Source organism: Bubalus kerabau, chromosome 20 (genome assembly GCF_029407905.1).
Source record: "Bubalus kerabau isolate K-KA32 ecotype Philippines breed swamp buffalo chromosome 20, PCC_UOA_SB_1v2, whole genome shotgun sequence".
Classification (NCBI taxonomy): Eukaryota; Metazoa; Chordata; class Mammalia; order Artiodactyla; family Bovidae; genus Bubalus; species Bubalus kerabau.
The window spans coordinates 33393211-33418088 of NC_073643.1; the positions used below are offsets into that span (position 1 = coordinate 33393211).

Consider the following 24878-nt stretch of genomic DNA (forward strand, 5'->3'; position numbering starts at 1 on the left):
TAAGATGCCTTACAATTAAGTCAGTTATCTAGATTAGTGGACTCTTATCTAGTTCCATGTGGGAAGGTATATATCTCACCACAAGAAGTCACCCTTTGAAAGCCAACTGAAGGGGAGGCAGATGCCTTAATTGGCACTTACCCACGTCACTAAGACCAGGCAACTTCCCTGAAAACTGGGAATTGCTCAGTGGTGACTCAGGAGTATGGCCATCAATGGGACACAACTTCTAGTTCAGTCGCTGCTGAGCAATCTGATCTTTAACGAGCCACTCAACCTCTCTGAACCTCTCCAAAACCCATCTCCTAAACGAACAACAATGACTGAGTGAGCGAATCCCAGCTAAGTTACAGTGATAACACGCCAGCTAGAATATGGACACTTAGATAAGTAGCCATAAACGTGACCTGAGTTCCTAACTTGATGGCTAAATTTACATTTTTAACCTTCAAAGCCTGACCCTTCTCTGTAATGGTAAAGAGACATTTGGACATGTGCTCTGTGAATCACTGGTATATTCCTAAATTCAAAGAGTTAATTCCTCTGCCTTCATCAGCAACTTAAATATATCAGAAATCTCATAAAATCCAGTATCTCGCCATCCAAACAACACTTGCCTGACCAATCCTCACCTTTCACAGTGATGACAATACCCCTTCACCAGACCTTAGGAATCAGTCTTTGGTCTCCATATCATAATCATCCAAGACATGAATCTGGCTGTAAGCTGCAACTTAGCTTCTAGGCTCAAAGAACTGATGAACTTTCCCTTGCCTTACCTCTCATCAATTCTTCATGCAGAATACAGTCCTGGCCTTTACTAACCTGTGGCCATGGTCAAGTCAGTCAATCTCTTTGAGCTTTGGTTTTATTTATAGATTGTTTAATACATTTGCCTCTTGGCATCATGCTGCTGCTAAGTTGCTTCAGTTGTGTCTGACTCTGTGTGACCCCATAGACGGCAGCCCACCAGGCTCCCCCATCCCTTGGATTCTCCAGGCAAGAACACTGGAGTGGGTTGCCATTTCCTTCCCCAGTGCATGAAAGTGAAAAGTGAAAGTGAAAGTGAAGCCGTGTCCAACTCTTCGCGACCCCATGGACTGCAGCCTACCAGGCTCCTCCGTCCATGGGATTTTCTAGGCAAGAGTACTGGAGTGGGGTGCCATTGCCTTCTGCCTTCTTTATTTATAGATTGTTTAATACATTTGCCTCTTGGCATCATGAGGAGGATTAAAATTTGTAATAGAAGTAAAAAGCTTAGCACAATAACCAAAACACAATTCAGATAAACTAGAACAGAGTTAAAAAAGTAGTAGTCAGAAAACACGAAACCATGAACAAGCTACTTCTTTTTTATGCAAGAAAGTGAATTTTTATAAGCCTGTATACAAGCTTGGACCATAGCTTATCTGCTTTTTAAGGTTTAGGCAATCCCTTTTTGATTCAGAGAATTTGACAAAGTTTGAAGGGGTGGAGAGAAGATAATCTATCCTGCAGTTCACTCACAAGATACAAAGTAAAACTCCTAGAATTTTTCTCCAGGAAAAAGGAATCTTCATTATAATCATTCAGTTGATACAGCTCAAAGCCTAGCATCTGCCTGCACTGGATACAATGAAATTACGTCCAAGAAAGTACAGTGGCTGATGTTCACATAGACAGTAAAGACACAGGAAGGCATGATAATTAACCTCATGCACAGGTAAGAAAGCTATGTTAGAGATAGGTTAAGCTACTAGTGTTTCCAAATGCAGAAGGCTGGCTGCCACGGGATCAGCTAAGGACCCTGCCTAAAGTCAAAATGCCCAGGCTCCATCCCAAGAAATTCTGGCTTCAGGTTAGGTAAAGCCCAGGAATCAGTATGTCTACAAAAACTATGCTGCTGATTCTGATGCCAGGTTTGGAAACTTGGACACCCAAGATCGTCCATTTGTTTGGTAGGAGTGCTGGGACATGAACTCACATCTTTGATTCTTAGAGCAGAACACTTTCTTCCATGTCTGAGGAAACGCACATTCCATTCCCGGCCTCTGATAACTCCGACAAGAGCTCTGAAGAGTCCTTCTGATGCTGAACCCAACATGTTGAACGGAATGAAATGGTAAGGACCACCCACTCTTGCCAAATGGGCTATAAAACCAACTAGACAAAAAATCTCTCCAGATACTGCCAATGGATCATTATGGTTACAACATAACTATTCTATTATAAGGAAAATATGTAAGAACCTACCGGCCAAACCTACAAAACTGCTGTTCTGTCAGCAAAGAGAGATTTTTAAGAGTCTTAAGAAAGTAAGTCCAAGTGCATAAATTACCAAAATAAGAGTCAGTAAACAGATATATCTTTTTAAATGGCAGTATGGATATCTAACATTTTAATATTTATTTTATTTATTTGGCAGTACTGGCTCTTTAGTTGTGGCACATGGGATCTACTTCCCTGACCAGGGATCACACCTGGGCCCCTGCACCAGAAGTACAGAGTCCTAGCCACTAGATCAACCAGGAAAGTCCTAGAATTTAACGTTTTCAAAGGATCAGCTATTCCCATTATTTTAACCTTTCCCTTCTTTCCAAAGTCATTGCTCTATAAGTGTAGAGATGACTTTTTCATCATGTATGGTAGAAGCAAGTACCAATAAGAATATATATTGTTACTTGTCTATATGATATATATATATATACGCACACATAAATATAAGAAATATATGGTGTATCTGATATATGATATATATGATAAACATATATCTCACTTAAAATAACTGAGAGTATAACTCATGTAAATGTGAAAGTACCAGATTTCACACTTTGGCTTCAAAAGTGGAAATCTTGTGGACTTCAGCCATCAACAACCTTGGTTGCAGCGGTCAAGAAAAAAAAAAAGAAAACATGCCAAACGTTCAGCTTTTCCTGGTAACACTATCAGCTCAGACAATAAATGCTACAGGTTTCTGGCACAGAGGAAATAAAAAGGCTTGTGAAGTGCAGCTTGTCTTTCTCCTCTTCTTTCCTTCAACAAATATCTGAAGGTCTTCCAAGGGCCCTGTTCTGCTAGACATGAGGCCGGCTTGGTGTCCAGAGAGGACCGCACGCCCATCCTCTGGAGTTCTTTACTCTTTGTTGTGCATAAGGAGGAAAGTGTTCTAAAAAAGCAAGAATTGCCAAGTTAAAAATATGCAAGTTAAAAATCCAAAATTGTCACTTTTCAACACCTGGAATCCAATTAGTTTGAAAGAATCGTAGTCTCTCTGAATCTATTTAGGATTAATACTCTTTAAGCTGGATCTTCGACAGGCACCAGTAAGAGTAACTTCAATAACGGATGAGATCAAAATCAAAAAGAAGCATAATAAGACTTATATCAGTATTTTTCAAAGAAACATAAGAAGACAAAACTAATGTATCAACATTCTTCAAAAGAGGGTACAAAAAAAGATTCCCGGGAGTACAGGAAGAAAAGATTGAAATTTATATAAAATTTACCCATCATTGTTATTTTCTATTTTTATACGTGTTGTATATTATAATATTGGGCTTCTCTGGTGGCTTAGACGATAAAGAATCTGCCCAGGTTTGATCCCTGGTCAGAAGATCCCCTGGAGAAGGGAAAGGCTACTCACTCCAGTATTCTTGCCTGGAGAATCCCCTGGACAGAGGAGCCTGCCAGGCTATAGTCTGTGGGGTTGCAAAGAGTCAGACACAACTAAGCAACAAACACACACATATTATAATATAGCATCAGTATAGTGACACATGTATGAACTTTATAAGTAAACTAAAATATGTTGAGAGAGCCAGCTTTAAAAAACTTACTTTAGGAGATATGACCCAAAATGTTTGAGACCTCTATAATATTAGCCCAGTGTTCTTCCAGGCAATATTCACCATCAGATATTTTTTTAAGTTGATTATATGCACCCCTCCCAAATAGATTTTCTTACTTCTATACACTCCAACCAAGGAGTATCTGTTACTGAAAGCTATTTTCAAACAAGGATATGAGGGTACCATTTCCTCCTTTTAAGGCCACGACTGTCCTCCATTTCCCACAGATGCCACCATGGCTTTCCACACTCTACTCTCAATTCCTTTCTAAGAAATTATTTCTGGCAGCCTATCAAAAGGTCATAATGCAGATAAAGTAGATGGCCCCACACTCAACCCTATCTTTCCTATCAAGCTGCATTTCACTAGATCACACTCTAGAATTCCTGTCTACACTGTCCAACCGTGGAACCTCATTCACATCTAGATGCCATATTTTAAAAGACTCTGAAAAATCCATTCCTTATAAGGTATAAGTAATTGATATGGCATAACAATATATCCCACTTAGAGCAATTTAAAAGGAACAAACTTTTATCCAAAACTATAGTTGGTAAAGAATCTGCCTGCAATGCAGGAGACCCATTTTCTATCCCTAGGTCGGGAAGATTCCCTAGGGAAGGAAACGCAACCCACTCCAGTACTCTTGCCTGGAAAATTACATGGACAGAGAAGAGCCTAGAAGGCTATGGTCCATGGAGTCACAAGAGTCAGACACAACTTAGTGACTAAACCATCAAACCACCATGACAATCTAATGAGAGAATTCAGACATGAGTGTGAAGTAACTGGAAGGATCTTTTTCAAGACTGAAAAGCCTTCTATCTCTACTTGAACAATCGCCCCAGTCACAGGCATGCCCTGTCCATGTGTCAAGATAGCAACACAACAGGTAAGAGAAGATTCAAAAGCCTTAGACTGCCATCACTTAGCAATTACTACACGTCTAGGACATATCAACCAAGATGCAAAGTTTGCAAAACTGTGTGAAAATCAAAACAAAAGTACCAATTATGATCTCAGGAGCAGTGAGTATATGCACTTGTCATGGTCTAAAAGCCAGCCTTACAAATAGTGGTAATGATTTATGGCGGTCACATGTTACTTATGCTGGCTCACCATACTGCCTCATTTCTTTGAGAAAGTACCCTAATTCCACCCTGAAAAACCAGCCCCCTCACTTTCCATTCATGAGGCAGGTTATGGTAGTGCTACTAACTCCAGACCTAGAAACACAACGTGGGTTTGATCAATCAACATACCCATCGAATGGGCTTGTACTCTAAAATGATCCAATAAGAGGCAGCCCAATGCCTTTGACCAGAACTACTGGGGTAAAACACCTCTATTTATACTAAGGTTTGAAAAGATGGTAGGATATAAATCTGGAACTTCCTGAATCTATGTGGAAAGAAAGGCAAACTAAAGGAAACAGTGATGTGAACTGAAAGAAGGAATTGAGGCCTAGAAAGAAGGAAGAGTGCGTAAGAAGCCAGCATGTGGATGGCAAAGAGCATCTGGATCAAACCATCCCTGAAGCCTTGTAACCCTGGACACCAGATACATTGATTTACAAGGGACTCTCAATCTCCATTTCTGTTTAATCCAGTTGGATGTGCTCTGTTAAACCATAGTACATTTTTGTGTCATTTTAGAAAATATCAGTTATTTGTTAAAAAAAAAAAAATCAATGTTTTGGCCTAAGAGCTACAACTCAAACAATCTAGCTATCCATTCTATTTTGCCCTTGTTTTGGCCAGTACACTGCCACTCACATTTCCCACCTTTTCAGGGGGTAGATTGGCTTCATGCCTGAGTTTTGCTAGTGAGACTTCAACAGAAAGATCACATGGTTTGTTCAAAAATTCTTCCTAAAGAGATACCCATTTTGCCATCATGTCTCCTAGAATTTCATGGTAATGGCTGCAGGTCTAGCAGCCACTTTGGACCATGAAGATGAGACCCAGACTTAAGGATAGAGCTGGAACGTTCCTAGCCCCTCATGACCAGATAGAGCTAGCTCTACGAGGGCAGAGATTTCTATGCTTTATTCACCAGCACCTAAATTCTCCAGCACCTAAAAGAATATTTAGCACATAGTGGGATGAAATAAATACCTATCCAAAGAGTAAATTTGGTATCTCTATCCTAACAAATAACCCACCTCCTAAAATCAGGTAACACTAGAACCTTAATGCTGGAAGACCTTTAGTAAAACCATTGCTTGAGTCATCCAGTGACAGAGAACAGTCTTTTCCCAAAAATCTCAGTTCCAGAGACCAACTGTATTAGTTTAATTATAAGACAAACTTTTCCTCCATATTTTAAGGTTTCTCAAGTCAGAATAGATCATATCTATATACATATATATATATATATATATATTTTTTTTTTTTTAGTAGAGCTTTCTTCTCCCCTAAACAGTCATCTTATAATCAATAGTAAATCAGATACAAGGAAACCCATTTGATAGACAAATACTGTGACACTGGATTAGTCATAGCCACTCAAAAGCACAATGGAGGTTCAGTTTGGATAATTCAGAAATCTGAGCATTGGAGAAATACAATTAAAAGGCCACAGGAAGAAACATCAATTCAGTCAGTATCTGAAATGAAAATCCATAGAATGGAACAGAGAAAAGCAGAAGCCACGTACCCAGAATACCTCTGTTGAAATTCCAGCTCTATCGTTTCTCAGCGTTAAGACGTGGCCAGGATCTTTCACCTGCCCAAACCTGAGTTTTGTCATCTACAAAATGGAGGTAGGAGAAAAGTACTTTTGTCAAAGAGCAAGTATGAGAAGTGAATATGCTAACGCAAGTAAGATTTTTAGGACAGTGGTCAGCGCACCCTGCAGACAGTAAGTAAATGTTAGGCAATGGATTCTTCTGTGCTGGGCTTGAATTCCCGAATTGGTACTCTCTGAGCTTTCTAATAACTTGAAACTATTGAAAACTGAAAAGTTATTTTCTAGGAACCCAAATTCTTACAAGGCTGCCTTCTGCTATAATGTTTCTTTGCTTTCCTAGAGGAAAATACAAAAGAAACAATTCACAGAGTGTACCCTCCCCAAAAGAAGAGGCAAGAAGAAGTTAATGAGCAACAGCTCAGTGAACAAGTTTTGTCAAAGACATAAGCTAAGAATATCATAGGACCAAGGGAAGCATGGTCCTATGGCCAGTATTTTAGTCAACCAGAAAAAAAAGAAATCAATTAAGCAAAAGTAGTTGAAATTAAGCATTATTTTGGATATAAATTCAAGGATGACATCATTACTATCCTAAAGCTAAATGGCATGCTTTATCCATTTATAACATCCATTCATTTGCTTAAAAATAATATTTCAAAAATTATTAAGTTATGGAGGACATTCTTGTGTGATATGAACCACAGAGAACTAACTACTATCTGATTTACAAAGGATAAAATTGTAACATTTCTAACCTGATGACATTTTAAATACATAATTATGTATACACTCTGTTCATAAAATGTTCTATCCTTTTAGAGAGATGAGTAATTAAACTGTTTTAATGACATATACAATTTTAAAAATCTATAAAAGCAAACCATACAGCAAAAATAGAACAAGACATTAGAAAACAATTTAAATAATTGTAAAGTCTTTTAAAGATGTATCCACTGAACATTAGGAATTTTACCACAATTACATTTACAGGAATTTTATTTTTTAAGAATCAGATTCTAAAAATAGTTCTGCTACTTTTAGTATTTTTCCATTATTCTTGCCGTCTTTAAACACACCTTCACAAGCTGCTGAACATAATGCTTTTCTGACTTAATCAGAACCTCTCTCATGACCCAGGAACGTTCAGTAAATAATTATTAAGCTCCAGAGGTGGCTTTTGCTTAAGTTGATTTGCTTGAATGCCTATTCACTTAGGGACATGGCTTTTAGTATTGTTTTCAAATCTTATCACCTAACATTGAAAGTAAATATTGAAGGAAATGGGGAGGGGGGTGGGGGGGAGAGGAGAAAGCTGTGATCCATTTAGCATTTCTCCATCTTAGTATTTCTTTGAAAGTGCCAATTTCAAACTCATTCTACATTTCTGTGTCAGATAGATGATTCTGATGTTTGGGATGTTTTCTTTTCCTCTCAAAGAGACAAAAAAAAAAAAAATCAATATAAAGAAATGCAAATGCAATGTTTATTAATGCAAGTGTACTACTCCACAGTGTGGGGTAGAGGGGAGAGGAGAAAGCAAAAAATCCAAAGTGTCTGCAAGGGGACAATTCTGACCAATGTCACTAAGCACACCCGTTTTCCTGAAGAAAACCCTTTTTTAGTCATCGCAAAGCCCGACTTCAGACTACCTCAGTAATCATAAATCAAGCTCTGTTCTCACTCAGGGCAGTGATTTTTCAAGCAGTCATTTTGGGGGCATGATTAATTTAAGACCCACATTCCATTTCAAATGAGAAAGCAGAGCTAATGGACTAGCATTTCAATCCCCCCACCCCACAAATTAGTTGTTATCCCTGTCACAGTCACCTACCAGAGGTTACAGCTGAAGCCGATTAAAGCCACATCACAGAGTAACAGTCCCAGAATTTTTAACTCCCGATAAAACCTTCCCTTTCTCTGTTCTCCCCTTAAAAACAAACAAACAAACAAAAAAACTCCTGCCAAGTGGTCCCAGGATTATTTCCAGAATAAAACTCCACTTACAGATAAAAGCTTTCAAAGGAACAAGGCATGAACATCTGAACTCTAAGCGCCTCCATCTTTTTTCCTTTAAGGTGTTCTGCAAGCCCTTGGCGAAGAGTGAAAGTCAAAGTTAGTTCTGGCACTGGCTGTGTCACTAGGGGTGGCTCCTGATAAGGCCCTGGAAACTCCAATCCAAACACAGCTCGTGCTACAACGGTGCCCGGTGTCTGTCTGCAACAGCAGACCTGTTTAATCCAGTACCTACTGTACCTGCAGGACAAAAAACTGCTGCCTCACCCTGCAACAGGGGCTTCACGAGGACCAAGGCACCACCAAAAACCCAAGCCAGCAGCCAGGCGACACCTGGGATGCTCACTGAGCCCTCTCGAGCATGGGTACGGGTACCGGTGGGGGCTTGCAGTGACTACGTGTTATTAGAGAACATGAAGGCAGAGGTAATTTTACATCCCGGTGAATTTCTAACACCAAAAAGAGCCACAGAATCCAGGAGGGCTGTGGGACAGCTTGTGTCCCCTCTCAACTGGGGAGACCTCTGGCAGCAGCTCATCACACAGCTCTAGCTGCTTTGCATCCATGCAAAAGCATTTTTGGAACTGGAGGTTGCTCATCGAACATGCTTTCCTGCTGACAGGGTCGAGATCTGGGCAACATTCCTTACCCTCAGACCCCAAGAATATAAGGAGTGCTATCCCTTGCTCAGTCTTGGTGAAAATCAGACACAAGCTGCTTCTTACTGTGGGCAGTATCTTTTAGGACATCTTTAGCCCATACTTCTGCATATTCTTAAATTGTCATCCAATTAAACTCTGAACTCACTGCAATAATAACAGATACTCTCAAAAGACACTTTAAAATTCTGACATGACAGCGTCAATAATATCAAATATTGATGCAGCTCCTAGAGACTCAGCACATCAAAGATGTCCTGCAGATTTATGAAAATGTCTGTTCTTCCCTACACACAATTCAAAGGTCAGAACAAAGACATCTGATATGGACTAGCTGTGTATCCTGGGCAAGTTACTTCACTTTTCTGTGCCTGAGACTGTCTTCAAAGTAAACGGGTGGAAAACAGCGCAATCTCTATAAGCCATACTCAAACTTGAATTTCATGTGATGAAGTGATCTTTCTTTAGTTTCCCTTTAATAATGGGAAATATCCAGCCAGATGTCTCTGACAAGCTGTTCCTGGCCCTTTGTATTCTTTGTTCATTTTTCATTTTTTCTTTTGTTGAATATTTATGGAACACTTTCTACATCCCAGGCACTGTGCAAAGTCTTGGAGCTTCAAATCTAATGGGACACATCTTAAATAATCACCCAAGTGTTTAATGTAACTTGTGATAAATGTGACAAGGAACTGGGAAAGTTTAATATGTAAGGGCCAGGAAAGGCTTCCCTTAAGCAGGGACCTCCGGGCTTCAATGTGAGTGGGGGGTAGCAGTTATGGATTCTGGGTGTGAAGAGGGGAATGGGAGAAGAGTCTTCTGAACAGTGGTAAAACATGTGCAAGAATCCTGAAGTGGGGAGTTAGAAGAAAGCTCCACTGCGGCTGGAGGTCAGACAGTAAGGGGAATCATGGGTATCCATGAGACTGAGGCAGTGGCTACAATCAGACCATCAGGACCCAGGAGACAAGGGAAGAGTCACTGATTTTCTCTCAAGATGAAGAGGAAACCATTGAGAGGTTGTAAGCAGGCTCAGATTTGTGTTTTTAGAAAGGTCCCTCTGGCTGCTGTATTGAGAACCACCCAGAGGAGCAACAAGATTAGCTACTGCCATAGTCCTAGTCAGAGGTGACGATACTTCATGGAGGTGAGGGGAGGCGATGAGGGGAAAATGGACAAGAGTGGAGAGAAGTGGATGAAAGCAGGTAAATTACTGGCAATGCTAAAGACCAATATGTAGAAGGAATGTGGGTGGGGTGGGGAAATCAGATCCCTGATGAAAATAATCGTGCTCATTATTAACAAGTTACTGAGGACTTTCTACATATTGGGTATTGTACTGAGTTCTAGCGTTAACAGATGACTAAAATGCTACACTATTCCCCTTACTAACCTACTCCACACCTTGCTTTTCCTCCCTCTAGCACAGTAGAGTATATAAATCAAGAACACAAGTTTTGGTGTCAATGTATTCAGATTCAAATCCCACCACTTACTAATACTGTGACCTTGTGCAAATTTACTAAACTTCCCATGCCCCAGTTTCTTCATCCGAGAAAGGGGAAATGATAAATGGCTATCCCATAGGTTACTGTTAAAACTGTAGGAAATAATATATGAATATATGTAATGTGTATGGTACAGTCTAAGGAAAGCAAGCTGTACCCTTGCTCTCTGCCCTCCAGCCACAGAAGGAACTTCCTTCTTCGACACATATTAAGCTCTCAATTAAACAAGTAGCTCTTACGATTATGATTGAAACTGTCTATTCTGGATGCACACCGACTAATCTACAGAACCAACAGAAATTCAACAGAGTGGGGGAATTCAGAAATTTGAAGATCAAAGAAAACAGAGAGGTTAGGAAATTACCATATCAGAACCTTTAAGTGATGATTTTTTTTTAAAGGACCAAGCTGGACTCTCTCCCACCTTGGACACTATTTGAGGCTGAATTAAGTTACACGGTTCCCGGTAAGTTTTTGAAATGAAACCCTGATTTATTACATGCTTACACACAGGGAAAATTTGTACCCTGCGCAGGCTCTCAAATGTTCATCATGAAACCAATGGCATCAATTCCAGCCATTCCAACAGGGACACCGCATGGTGCCAAATTCTCCCCTGGCAGGTTCTGCCAATGACATCGCCTGATACTTTGTCCTGGACAATCTACCAACCCAAGGAGGCTATCCATTGACCGTTTACATAAATGTTTAAGTAAAATTACTTTCAAGGGGCGTGTGTTCAACTTATTCATGGTACCTTCAGAAATACCTATATCACGCGAATGTTCTTGGGGAATCTCCCTGAACAGAGCAATGAAATACCTATCAGCAAATGGAATAAAGCTTGACATACACCTCTGACAAAAGCCATAAAATTCATGGAACATTACATACATTTCCACAATCCTGCCCCTCAAGTAGTCACATAATCATTTAACAAATGTCTTCTGAGTGGCAGGAACCATATCTGTTCAGTTTACCATTGTATCCCTAGAACCTAGTAGAATAAACAATCCACAATTGATGTTCAATAAATACATTGACAATGAATTAATCTATAATGTGTAAGCAACTCTCTTGTTCATATTTGTACTATTCAGATATATATCCTAAGTGCATATACACATATAAATGTATATGTATGCATACACACAGACACATAAATGGATATATATATGCAAACCCTAAAATTTAAATATAAAATAAGAACTGGTAACAGAGACAAAGGAAAAATAATACTTTTAACGTGAAACACTGAGTGTAGAATAAAAATATTACCTGTACTCCCATACAATTCAAATCTTAACTGCTACTCCTTGCCCCAAATTCCAGCAAATCAACTAGAGTCATCAGAATTCTCACTGACCTTTTCCAAAGACAACTGTAACAAAAATGGAACTTAAAACTATCAAACATCCAAGTGACAGCCAATTGTTTTTTTTTTTTTTTTTACTAACTTTGGGCCTCAATCTTTTGGGAAGGAAAAACTCAATCACTATGTTGAAAGAGTTAGAGAAGAGATAAGAGGTTTTACTTGTTATCCTGTCCAAAACTCAGCTGAAGGAAAGTAGAACCACTCTTTTCACACAGTTAGAATCCTTCTTATTTTATTTGGATATCAAATGTGTTATTTTCCCCAAAGCACATCATTGTCTTACATCTTTCCTTCTGATAGCTATTGCTTTTTTCAATAAACTACTTCTCATCATCCTAACAATTATTAACAGTTGAAGATGTAATACATGCCAACCACTATACTGACTCATGAACTACCTGCTACATACAATTTAGGAAGCATCTACCCATAATGTTTCATTATGATCCCAGCCAATGGTTCACCAAACTTGCATTTCTATCAGAAAGACCTAGGGACAATTCTCCCCCTACCATCCCTTTAAAATCAACTCAGGAGCATTTAAAAATACAAATGTCAATGATCTTCCCCCAAATAAATGACTGAATGAGACTTTCCAAAACATTGTTTCGAATTCCAATCTTTTAAAAAGATTCTCATAAAAGACTAATATAAAGTCAGGCCTCGGAACCACCACTATATACCATATTTCAACATACATAATTATATATAACATGTTCTATGAAAATTATCTCTGCAAGAGTGACAGGAAAATACCCAAGATCCTCAAGTTCCCTTTATCTGTTGAAATCAGAAGTCTTTACTTGTATAGTCTGATGTTGTAAAGTGTCCGCTTGGAATTATTATACAATGGGTATGCTTTGAATGTTAAATGAAAGTCTTATTATGAGGTAATTAACAAGTATCGTGAAAGTGGCTGCAAAATTCAAAACTTTCCATCCAGAGTAACAAACACATCTGGCTCTTTTCCTCACATGCCATCATGCTCACATTTTGGAAAGTCAGATGTCACCAAAAGGCCCTTCTACTCAAATATTCGCTGATGTGCCCAGCATTTGAGAGGTGTTTCTCAGTGCTGTGGGGAAGATAAAGAAGAAGATGTGAGAGCTTCTGCTTCTCTGGGGCTCACCCCAGGGAAACTCCAAACTCATATACACAGGCCCATGGTTAAGAGTGAGGAGTGGGGGACAGAATGGCAGTTTCAGGGGTTCCTCTCCACCCTTCAGATGAGGTCTTACGGGTTTTGTGGCCTCTTCCCCAGGGAGGGCTTCCTCCCCGACCCCATCCTACCTAAAGAAGGAACATCCACTTCTGCTTCTTACTTTCTCAGCAAATGCTTCTTTTTTTGTAGCACTTAATCCCACTCCTAATCATTTGTTTTGTTTGTTTGTCCTTTATCCTGGAGGGCAGGATCCTTCATTACATTCTCAGTGTCTGGTATATAATAAGTGCTCAAAAAACTTTTGTTCGATGAACGATGGATGAGTGGATGAGTGGAAGGAAAGATGAATAGATGGAAGAGTGACAAAATAAAAAAAGATCAGGTAAGGAAGGAGTTGTGAAATATAATTTGATGACAGCATTTAATTAATTAGAAAGTCAAAAGGCAGTAGTGGGGCTCACGATTGTGTACTTTTCATTTGGAAGCTTTCAGTTGCTGAACACAACTAACTCATTTTCGTGGATAAAGTACGAGGATACAAAGCTACAGGAACTGGCAGCCCAGGAGTTCTAATTTGAAAACACTCACAGCAGGACTGAGGGAAATTTTTAATGACTATGTATCTGCAGAAATAAGTGCTCAGTACCACTCAATCATGTTTATCTCTTTCATTCTGTTTTTGTTTTTTTTTTTTACCTACTACCAAGAATATAATCTCCCTATAACAATGATGGGACAGCATCTTCTGAAAGACTGCTCACTGTACCCAGCTCACAAAGAAGCCCTTTAGGGGTGAAAAGGAAAATGCACACAAGACCAAGATGACCCCAGGTAAATTTAATCTAGGCTCCTGTTGACATTACCAAAGAACTCTTGAGATTTAGAGGAAAAAAAAAAATGCTTTTCCAAACTATTTAGAAAACTCTGTCCTGAGAATACAAATATAATCTACAAAAAGAGGCACTTCAAATGCTGGTTGAAGTAAATTTTTAAGCAATTAATGAAGGGAGAAATATTTGAAATAATAGTTGGTCTTTCATAAATAATCAATAAGAGATTAGTTCCTTACCTTGAGCTCTCTGATATTATCTGTTAGAGTTCACTTCAAAAGAAATACTCGCTCTCCATTAAAGGCAATTCGGAGGCTGTTTCTTTGCTGTCTATCAATGGCAGTGGGGTTCTGCAATAACCAGAACATAATCCACAAAAAAAGCCAAGTTCGTGAGGCAACACAAACTTGAGGAAGGAAACACGGATGGAGATTATGCCGCTTTGATGGCATTTTCTCAAAAAAGAAATTTAGTAAAAATGCAATTACTTTCCTTATCAAGGTAAATAAATAGAAAAAGATAAGGCCGTTGCCATGGAGGCAGGGGTGCAAAGTTATTCACACTAGGATTTTATAATAAGTCAAATCTTTCGCTTCAGGACTTTAAAATCACAGTGTTTTCCTCTCAATTCAGTGGTGAACTCCTAACTTATTTAAAAAAAAAAATACAATTTCTCTTTCACTGTAGTAACTCTTTTTTTTTTTTTTTAAGTAATTAAACTGAATAGCAAAGAAGCCCATAGAGTCTCTGCTATCCTAATGGTATTGAGGATGGAAACAGGAGGGTGCGACCCTGTGGTCATCATGAAAGACAGCAGTTTCATTCTTCTTCCCAGAGTCAAGATGTTAAAATATGTTAAAACAAGACAAATTCAGCTCTGACAAGTGGCCTCCACACACCCTCTGCACTGAGGCCCTGGCTACTGAGGCAGGTGAGTCCACCCTTCCCCAGATTCTCACTCAGGGCATCAGCAACTGAAAGAACCACCTAATCCTTTATGGCTCAAGGGGAACTGGAAAAGCGAGGAAGACAGAGAAGACACAGGCACTCTGCCAATTAGCTTTTGTGTTCCATTCACGGAGGTTTGCTATTTGTATTATAAAAACTGAAGTGAAGGCAGAGATAGATTTTTCTCATGGACAATCACAACACTGCGGTAGAAGGTCGTATGAAAGTGTGCCAGGTGTGATAACTCCCATCTGTACAACATGTGGTAAGAATCCAGGGCAGGGGCTTTAGCCTGTGAGGGGTCCACTATTTCATAAATACGTGAATAGTTGCTCAAGTCTCTCTTGCTTAACGATCTAAACTTAGCATCATCCTTCAGCTGGAGACAGCATTGTGTGCTGGTGGCCTGTAGACACACACATACCCCATGCACTGCATTCACCTCGTAGCTTTACCCTGGGCAACTCACTTCATTTCTGAGTCTCGAAATCTGCATCTGTAAAATGGAGATCTCTATTATATCACCTATTTAGTAGGGTATGTACTAAATGAAGTGAGGTATGAAAAGTACTTGGCACAGTGCCTGCAAAAAAAAATCACACTCAATCAATATTATGCAAGGGAAAAGGCCACTTTCAGAACACTAGGGCACGAGAAGTGAGTCCTTGGAGCCTCAAAGAACTTCAAAATGTAGGACAAATAAAAGTTATTATTAAGAGACAAAAGTGAAAGGGCGCCCCTGGTGGTTCAGTGGTAAAGAATCCGCCTGCCAATGAAGGAGATACAGGTTCGATCCCTGCACTGGGAAGATCCCACATGCCATGAAGCCAACTAAGCTTGTACCCCACAACTACTGAGCCTGTGCTCTAGAGCCCGGGAGCTACAAGTACTGAGCCCATGTGCCCTAGAGCCCGATCTGCACAACAAGATAAGTCACCACAAGAGAAGCCTGCACACTGCAACAAAGAATAGCCCCCCTCTTCACAACTAGAGAAAAGTCCGTGCATCAACAGAGACCCAGCACGGCCAAATGTAAATAAATTATTTATAAAAAGAGACAAAAGTGAAAATGTTTTTGAAACATGGTATTTGAAGATGGTGTGCAGACTGAAAACAAATGTAAACTCAGAAAAGGTCCAGAGATATTTGTGGATAGCATATTCATTCATAATGAAAAACTAAAAACTAGGATGTTGATGGGGATCTGAAACTTATTCTGATAGTATACAACTATTGATGCCTTGTTAATGGTTGTCTTAGCTACAGACAAAACTGCTAGCCCAGGAAACCTTCAGTTCTGACAATGTGTCAAATACTTTTTTAATTTGTATTTTAACTTCAGAAACATATTCATAAGTCATGAAAGAAATAACTTACCTAAATAAGCAAAATGTTAACAAATCAAACTTGTGTGTTCAAAAGAAAGATCTCCATAGGTCAATAGTTAAAGTTTCCCAAACTTCCAAAGCATCTTAATACTTACCCTTACACTAATGACATCCTGTTTCAGTTATGCTGAACAAATAGAATTTGAAAAGAGAAAAATAATATTTGTACAGGAATCCTTCCTGTATGTTGATTAAATCTAATCAATCACAATAAACTCGATATACAATAGCATTCTGCATCTAACTTACACTCTAAGGAGTCTTGCCTATAATCAAAGTGTACATTTATGTTGATAGTAAAATGTTAATAGTAACCAATAGTTTAAATTAATAGCCTGTATAATTTCAAGTAATTCTGGTACGTAGTGATACAAAGGAAAAAAGACATCTTTGCTTGACAAAATTAAATTACATGTCCTTAAAAAAAAAATAGTGCCTATCAGAACTATCTAATTCTTGCTTTGACATTTACCAAGTACTTATTACCTGCCAGGTATTAAAGATGAGGCCAGTGATGGAGATGCAGAGAATCACCACCACTTTCAATCAAGTTTATTAATAAGTTCCTCATATCAAGTAACACTGGTTCATTTTTAAAAAATAAGGATATAACATTGCAAAGCAATTATACTCCAATAATAAAATTTTTTAAATTTCAGAACAAAGAAAAAACATACATATGGGCAAAATTATGAATAAAAGCTAGAAAAATCAAAAAATTCTTATTAAAACTCATTCATTCAACAAGTCTTTATTGAGCACCTACTTGTCCCAAGCACTACTGAATATGCTTGAGTTACATTAATGATATACCACGGCGCTTAGATTATGAAGTCAGAAATGTTTTGGAGTAACTCTGACTGCTCAAATCATTGATTAATCTAAATAGGTAATTTGGAAATTGCATGAATTTACCATCTTAAAGTACCATCTACAATGACATTCCCATTAACAAAAACATTTGCTTTCTAATACTGGATCAAGGATCAGTGCATTTTCATTTCCTAGTGGGCCAGGCAGAAAATTTGAAAAATCTGAAAAAATCATGAGATCATGTCTCTACCTCTTTTTTAAAAAGAGAGACAGGGGAAGAGAGAAGGTAGAGAATTCATCATATCATCACACTGATATCTGTGCTTTTTATTTGAATATCATATCTCATGTTTATTTAAATGAAGAAACAGAGGGAAAGGGAGTGAGGTGAGTAACTTGCTCAGAATCAACATGTTGATGAACTGCAAATTCAGGGTTTGAAAACTCCAGAGCCCACATGCTTCTCACTATGGTTCTCTGCTCTAAGTTTCTGTGAGCCACTCAACAATCACAAAAGCAAACTAATTCTAAAATTAGAACCTTGCACTGGAGTTGCCTCTTTAGTTGTCTGTTCCCCACACCTACACTGGTGTCTGAATTCCAAGAAGAATAACCCATTCTGTTTAGTTCCTTCTTCATTCTTTAACCAGGCACAATTCCAGACCCAGTCAAAGAACCCAATAACTACTTGTCAAGGGGTTAAAGGAATAATGAATTGATTGTGGTGCATTTTCTGATCACTTCTGACTATGCTCTACCTTTAAAAAAACACAAGCAGGAAATGAAGCAGGCTTCCCTGAATATTTACACCAAGCATGAGTTAAATTAATGGCATTCACTAGAAACAGAAGAGAAACACACACTGCTTGTCCTCAATTAACTTAATCTAGTTGGGAAAGAGAGTGAGAAAATATGAATATCAGCACAATTTCTTCTTGTTAATAGAAGAAGTATAGCAGTGCTCAGAAAATAAAGAATTATTGAAAAAGGTTCTTGAGGGGGAGACAGGCTTTGGACTTTGGGGGAGCACGACAAACTCCTCTGGAAAAGATGGCAAATTGTGAGCAAAGTTTTTCAACGTGTGGGATACAGGATGATCTCAAATGGAGACACAAAGGCTTCACATTAAATGACTGTGGAATTACCCAGAGAGAAAGGCCCTTTCAAATTTCTTTTCATCCCACGAAAAGTGTCTGTTTGATGCTAACATGTCTTCAATCTTGCAATACTTGCCCTTTGTAACAAAAACAGTTCAGATTTCAGACTCAGACCCTTCTTGACAACACATCCAGTAAGGAATGAACTGTTTTTTTCCAATTTCATTATATTTATTTTACACATGCATCCATATGTCATTGCCATTTAATACGGCATTTCCTTTCAATATGTGTTTTTAATTTATTTAAGCCATCATATGGAATGTGGGGGGCAAAGGTCATGAAGTTAGGATGAGTATGGCTCAAATTTGGGAACCCTGATTAAGAGACATGAAGAATGTGCCAGAACCCTTCCGTGGAAACCAGATCAAACACAGCCCACAAACAGTGGCTACTCTACTGCAGTGAGAAGCAAACAGCTACAAAGAATTCCAGTCTGATAAAGAAAATCATGTAGGGCTCTGAAATCACAGTACATGGGCCTAGCCCTAATCGCTTCCTAACTATGGAAAATGAACATGACTGGCAGATAGGATTCCATACAGGAAAACCCGGGGCCAGGCCAAGGAGGACGGAGAATATCACAATGGAAGTGGACAAGCCACAGTGGTTGATAGTGCCTGTAAACAAGACCTCCGTCCAGAAAAAGAAAAGGCAAGGCTGTTAGAACAAAATGCCAGGCATGCTGGATGCTGATGCTTCGATATATTACGACCTCTCCTCTCACACTGTGAAGGTCACTTTGGCCTGCATTATCTCCTGGGGCACAAGTATAGCTTATAGCCCATCTTTGTTTGGGTTTAACTTTTTAATCTAATTTCATAATGAAGTACCAAAGGAGATCCCCAGAATGGAACTGTTGGTTTTGTTGTGTTTTTCCCCCCCTCTAGCTGTATAATACTTTCATACACTAGATGGAGCCAGCTTTATAATGCTTTGGGATTCACACACAGGTTTGTGCCAGACATGAAAAAATATTAACGCATGCATATGGAATCTAGAAAGATGGTATTGATGAACATACTTGCAGGGCAGCAGTGGAGATGCAGACATAGAGAACAGACTTGTAGACACAGCGGGGGAAGGAGCGAGTGGGACGAATTGACAGAAGCATGGAAACACATATATTATCATATGTAAAATAGATAGTGAGTGGGAATTTGCTGTGTGACAGAGGGAGCTCCACCTAGAGTTCTGTGACAACCCAGAGGGGTGGGACGGGCAGGGAGGGGGCAAGGAGGTTCAGGAGGGGAGGGGACATATGCACACCTGTGACTGAGTCATGTTGATGCATGGCAGAAACCAACACAATATTGTGACGTCATTATCCTCCAATTAAATAAAATTAAAAAAAGAAGGTGTGGGAGAACCACATACCACCTAAATATATTTAAAATTTTGAAGATCAAAGTTTTAAAGATCAAAAGGTCCCATCATTTTACCACTCTGCCTATTTCCTGTACATCTTAAGCCCAAATTAATATCAAACTATTAACAAAGCTGTAAAAATATGTCTGAAATATGATCATCTTATAGTTCACTGGCACTTTTAATTTTGGCTTATTAACAAGTATTTATTATAGTTTTTTAAACTGATTTCAAAAAAAATTGTTTTTTTCTTTGCTTTGGGAGAAATGGAAGCAATTTATAAATGCAGTAAGCATGACTCATCAGACCCAAAAAGTTGACCTCTAGGATAGGAGGGATAAGAGCAAGGGAGCAGCAAGTACACAGATACTACTTCTAGGCTCTCACAGTCCCTGAGCGGAGAGAAAGCACTCACCGGCACGAGGTCAAATGGCCAAGGCACTTGTAAGAGGAAATGGCTGATCTCCAGGACCAGAGAGGGTCCCCTGCCAACAGACTAGAATATTCCTCTCTCTAACCTGGAGCCCGGACGGGGCCACAGGGAAGTAAGAGGAAGGTTACAGTGATGATTCTCACCTGTCAGTCATGGTAACTCAATGCCTTTTCACTGAATCCTAATCTTTTAAAATCGTGTCTCCAATGAGACACTTTTGTCCCCAGGGGACATCTGACAATGTCTGGAGACACTTTTGGTTGTCACAAATGGGGACACAGGGACTTCCTTGGTGGTCCAGCGGTTAGGACATCGCCTTCCAAGTGCAGGGGGCAGGGGTTCCATCCCTGGTTGGGAGTTAAGATCCCACATGTCTCCTGGCCAAAAAAACCAAAACATAAGCAATATTGTAACAAATTCAATACAGATTTTTTGAAAACTAGGGTGACGGGTGCTATGAGCATCTAGTACGTAGAGACTAGGGATGCTATTGAACACCTTAGAGGGTCGCACACAGCCCCCACAGTAGAGACAATCCAGCCCTCAATGTTCAACAGTGCCGAGGCCAAGGAGCTATTTTAAAGTAAGCAGCTCTGCCAGACAGGAGACAAAGGAGCTCCAACTCGTAAACGTTAAATAAATAAACCAAAATTTCACGGTGTTTACCAGACAGCTTTTAAAGCCAGTAGGACAGAGTACACTGACCTATTGCCCTTACACTTCAGACACTCTTTGGGCTGTCCGTCTGGAGTCAGAACGTCACCCAACCCCAGTGCTCCAAAAACCACCTATTGTTCCATTCCCGCAGCTTTGTCTTTTCCAGAATGCCAAATAAATGCGATCATTTAAAACACAAGACTTTTGAGTCTGACTCCTTTCCCTTAACAAGTATATTTGAGTTCAATCCATGCTGTGACAGGTATTGGTATCTATTTGCACGTTAATATTCCACTGTATGGATGAACCATGGCTTACGTGTCCTTTAACAGGTGAAAGGACATTTGGGCCGTCTCCAGTTTTTGATGATTGTGAATAAAGTTACCTTACTTTTTAAGACTTTTTTTTTAAAGAGTATTTGCAAATAACTCACTAAAGGTCATACATTTACCAGAGATGTAAAGAAAAAGTATACATTCTAAAAAAAATAAAAATAAAAAAACTATGGGAAAATAGGAGTCAACAATTTTTCCCCTCATGTCAATGCACCCAGCTCACAATACATTTTCTGTAAAGAGATTTCACAAACTACTTTTCTATATTTAGTGACCATTAATGGGCCAACTAAAGCACTTTTCTAAAGGCTGCTTCTTGCCAGCGTGACCCTATGGCCACACTACTATAAATAACATGTAAGCCGTGATCTGTGTACAGCTACTCATCAGTGCTATACGCAGACTAGTGCTTATGCCCTGCTGGTCTCTGCCTTTCATCTGACCTACTGGACTTACCTGAGACACACAGAGGGGACAGTAAGTGACAAGTTTGGCACTCAGGGGTTCCAAGAACATGCAACGAAAAAGGCTACTGCAACGATTATGCAGAAGGGTGGCTACAGCTGCACTTTTTTCTGTTGATTTAAACACAAAGAAGCATATGTCCAAATCCTTGGGGGGGCAGAGTGCCCACATCACAAATTTCCATTAGCTGGCACTTCATGAACCTAAGACACTACACAGCCAGGGTTGAGGCCAGGGGGAAAGGAAATGCCCAAGAGCAACATTTCAGGGAGGTCTCTGAGCTGAACCTGTCACCTTGACTAGAGAAAGCATGCTGGTTTTAAGCTCTGAAAACTCAAAGTGGCATGATAAAAATTTTTGTAATATCACCATGATAGTAACTAGAAAAATCAAGAGAAACTCATCCTCTAGCCCATTTCAAAGTTCTTCAGTAATAATAGTAATAGCAGCTAATTATAGGTAGTATGCAAAGTACTCTTGTGCTAAGCATTTTACATACCACACCTTGAGGTATTCCTCAATAACAACCCGATAACAGCAACACGATTATGATGTCCCTTTCACCAATGAGAAGAGTGAGGTTTTGAGGTGACTGTATCACTGGCTAGACTGTTTGCAGAGGAGAAATTCAATCCAAGGTACAGTCTGGCTCTAGATCCTCTGTTCTTAACCTCTAGGCCATACCCTCATGGTCCTACTTTTAGAGACATTCATTCATCCAGGTACTCGGTGGGGGGGGGGGGGAAGTATCATTATAGCCATCCAAGGAAATAAATACAAATAAGATATGCTCCTCCCCTCTAGGTGCTCATTACTTGGATGAGGACAGAGAATCCTAAAAGTAGTATCTTAAACTTTTTGGTCAAATACTTTTCTGAGACTCATATGAAAACTATGGACTGTCTCAAGAAAAAACATTCACATATGCACAGACACAAAACTGAACGCTGGGGGCCTAGGAATCCCTGGAATACTTAAGTAGCTGACTATTAGCTGCAAAGTATTTTGATTAAGAAAGGAACAAAGTATTATGAGAACTCAGGGAAGAAAGCTCAGGATATGGAAGTCCAGAAGATAGAGATTCACTAGGAAAGAAAGGATGGAAGGGGACTTCAATGAAGAGGTGCATGCATCAGAAGGCTGGTGGCAGGAAAAAGACCTAAAAAGGAAAGAGGAAGAAAGCAGGGAAATAAGTAGCAGATCACTAAAATATTCCAGGTAAGAGTTTCCTATTTCTAGGAAGGATGTGGTGAGAATGAGCTACCCCACCAGGCTCTGGGGTCAGAAAGAACTGGGTTCACATCTGAGAGAGAGAGAGAGAGAGAGAGAGAGAGAGAGAGTGTGTGTATGCAATGGAATACTACTCAGCCATAAAAAGAGATGAAATCTTGCCATTATCAACAACATGGATGGATCTTGAGGATATTATGCTAAATAAAATAAGTCAAATGGAAAAAGACAAATACCATAAGATTTCACTCATGTGTGAAATTTTTTCTAACATGAACAAACCAAATCAAACAAATGTATACATACACAGAAAAGAGTAGTGTTTACCAGAGAAAAATGGGGTATAGGGGGAGGCAAAATGGGTAAAGGGGCCAATAGTACGGTGACAGATGGAAACTAAACATTTGGTGGTGAGCACAATGCAGTGTATACAGAAGCTGAAATACAACACTGTATATATGAAAGTTATGTTATAGACTAATAAAAATATACAAATACAGGTAGACCTCAGCAATACTATGGGTTCAGTTTCAAACAACCCCAATTAGGCAAATATCACAATAAAGCAAGCTACATGAATTTTCTGGTTTCCCAGCGCATACCAAAGTTATGTTTACACTATGCTAGTCTATTAACTGTGCAATAGTATTATGCCTAAAAATATATATACAAACCTCAATTTAAAATTTTTTATTGTTAAAAATGCTAGCCACCACCTGAACCTTCAGTGAGTCAAAATCTTTTTGCAATAGTAACATCAAAGATCACCAAAATGAATATAAAAATAGTGAAAAGGTTCAAATATTGAAAAGAAATACCAAATGTGACATAGACACAAAGTGAGAAAAGGCTACTGGGAAAATAATGCTGATAGACTTGTTTGATGAAGGTTTGCTGCAAGCCTTCAGTTTGTTCAAAAAATATATATATATATATGTCTGCAAAGTGCAATAAATCGAAGTACAAGAATACAAGATTTGCCTATAAAGTCCCCTGCAATGAGAAAGAAAGAAAGAGGGAGGGAGGGGGAAAGGGAGGGAAGGAGAGAGGGAAGCAGGAAGAGGAGAGAGAGGAAGGAAGGAAGCAAAGAACGGAGTCAAAATCAAGGTCTGCCCCTCCTCATTAGCTGTACAGCCAGGGGATAATCAAACCGCTCTAAGCCTCAGTTTTTTTGTCTGTAAAATGGAGACAAGAAGAGCCCCAACTTCACCGGTGTTGTAAGACAAGCCATGGAACAATGCATCTTGTGTACTTGACACAATGAATATGTGTGAGCATTCAATACAGTGTAGCCATTACTAACAATATCATCACTGCCATTTTCACCCTGGCCTCATGCAAACATAGACTCCCACAGAAAACTCCTCCAAAATAGTGTCAGAAATGAACTCCCTGATTCATGTTTGGACAATCTGCTACATTCTTAAGACACATGAAGCACTGCAGAAGAATCTCTGCCCAAATAAAGCCCAGTGCAAAAAGTCACTAGTAAAACACTGTCCTATAAACTTCTTGTACACTCATACTCGATTACTCATTCTCATTAATCACATAAATACGTGAGAAGCACACTATAGAGCAGGGGGGAAACAAATTCTGACAACTCTTGGGATAAATGGGGGGAGGGGATTGTTTTGGTTTTTAATATCACTAGTGTTAGCTTTTTTCCTTAGGTGAGAACAGATATTATCAACAGCTACACACAGACATTACATATTATTGTCAATACTATCATGTCCATAACAAGAATATGAAGACATAAATTCTTACAAAGCCTTTCTGCACACAGTTCATCTGTATCACCATTCTTGGCATGGCATTAGTGTATAGAAAAGGAAAATGGTACCAAAAATTATACCCTACTCTTCTTAATCAATGGGTTTTCAGTAATATTTTAGATTCTTCACACATAGAGGAGCTAACGTAAAAGCAATACACTGGAACCCATCCATGAATGCTCGAGGAACTGTGTGGAGAGTATTTTGTTTTGATTCCACAGCCATGGTAATAGACAGAACA

At 39.2% G+C, this 24878-nt stretch overlaps 1 protein-coding gene across 6 annotated transcripts in view; it reads right to left on the minus strand.

Moving 5' to 3' along the window:
* Positions 1–24878, minus strand: part of MITF (melanocyte inducing transcription factor) — a 230149-nt gene that overhangs the window by 96590 nt on the left and 108681 nt on the right. Inside the window, exon 1 of one of the 6 annotated variants that reach the window (XM_055558627.1) lies at positions 20316–20672. The exons of 4 other annotated variants lie outside the window; for them this stretch is intronic. In XM_055558627.1, the coding sequence (XP_055414602.1) occupies positions 20316–20326 (11 nt within the window). In that variant the 5' untranslated portion in view covers positions 20327–20672. Of the gene's footprint in view, positions 1–8522; positions 9269–20315; positions 20673–24878 lie in introns of those variants that run through there. One more of the 6 variants, XM_055558629.1, reaches the window with a different exon arrangement.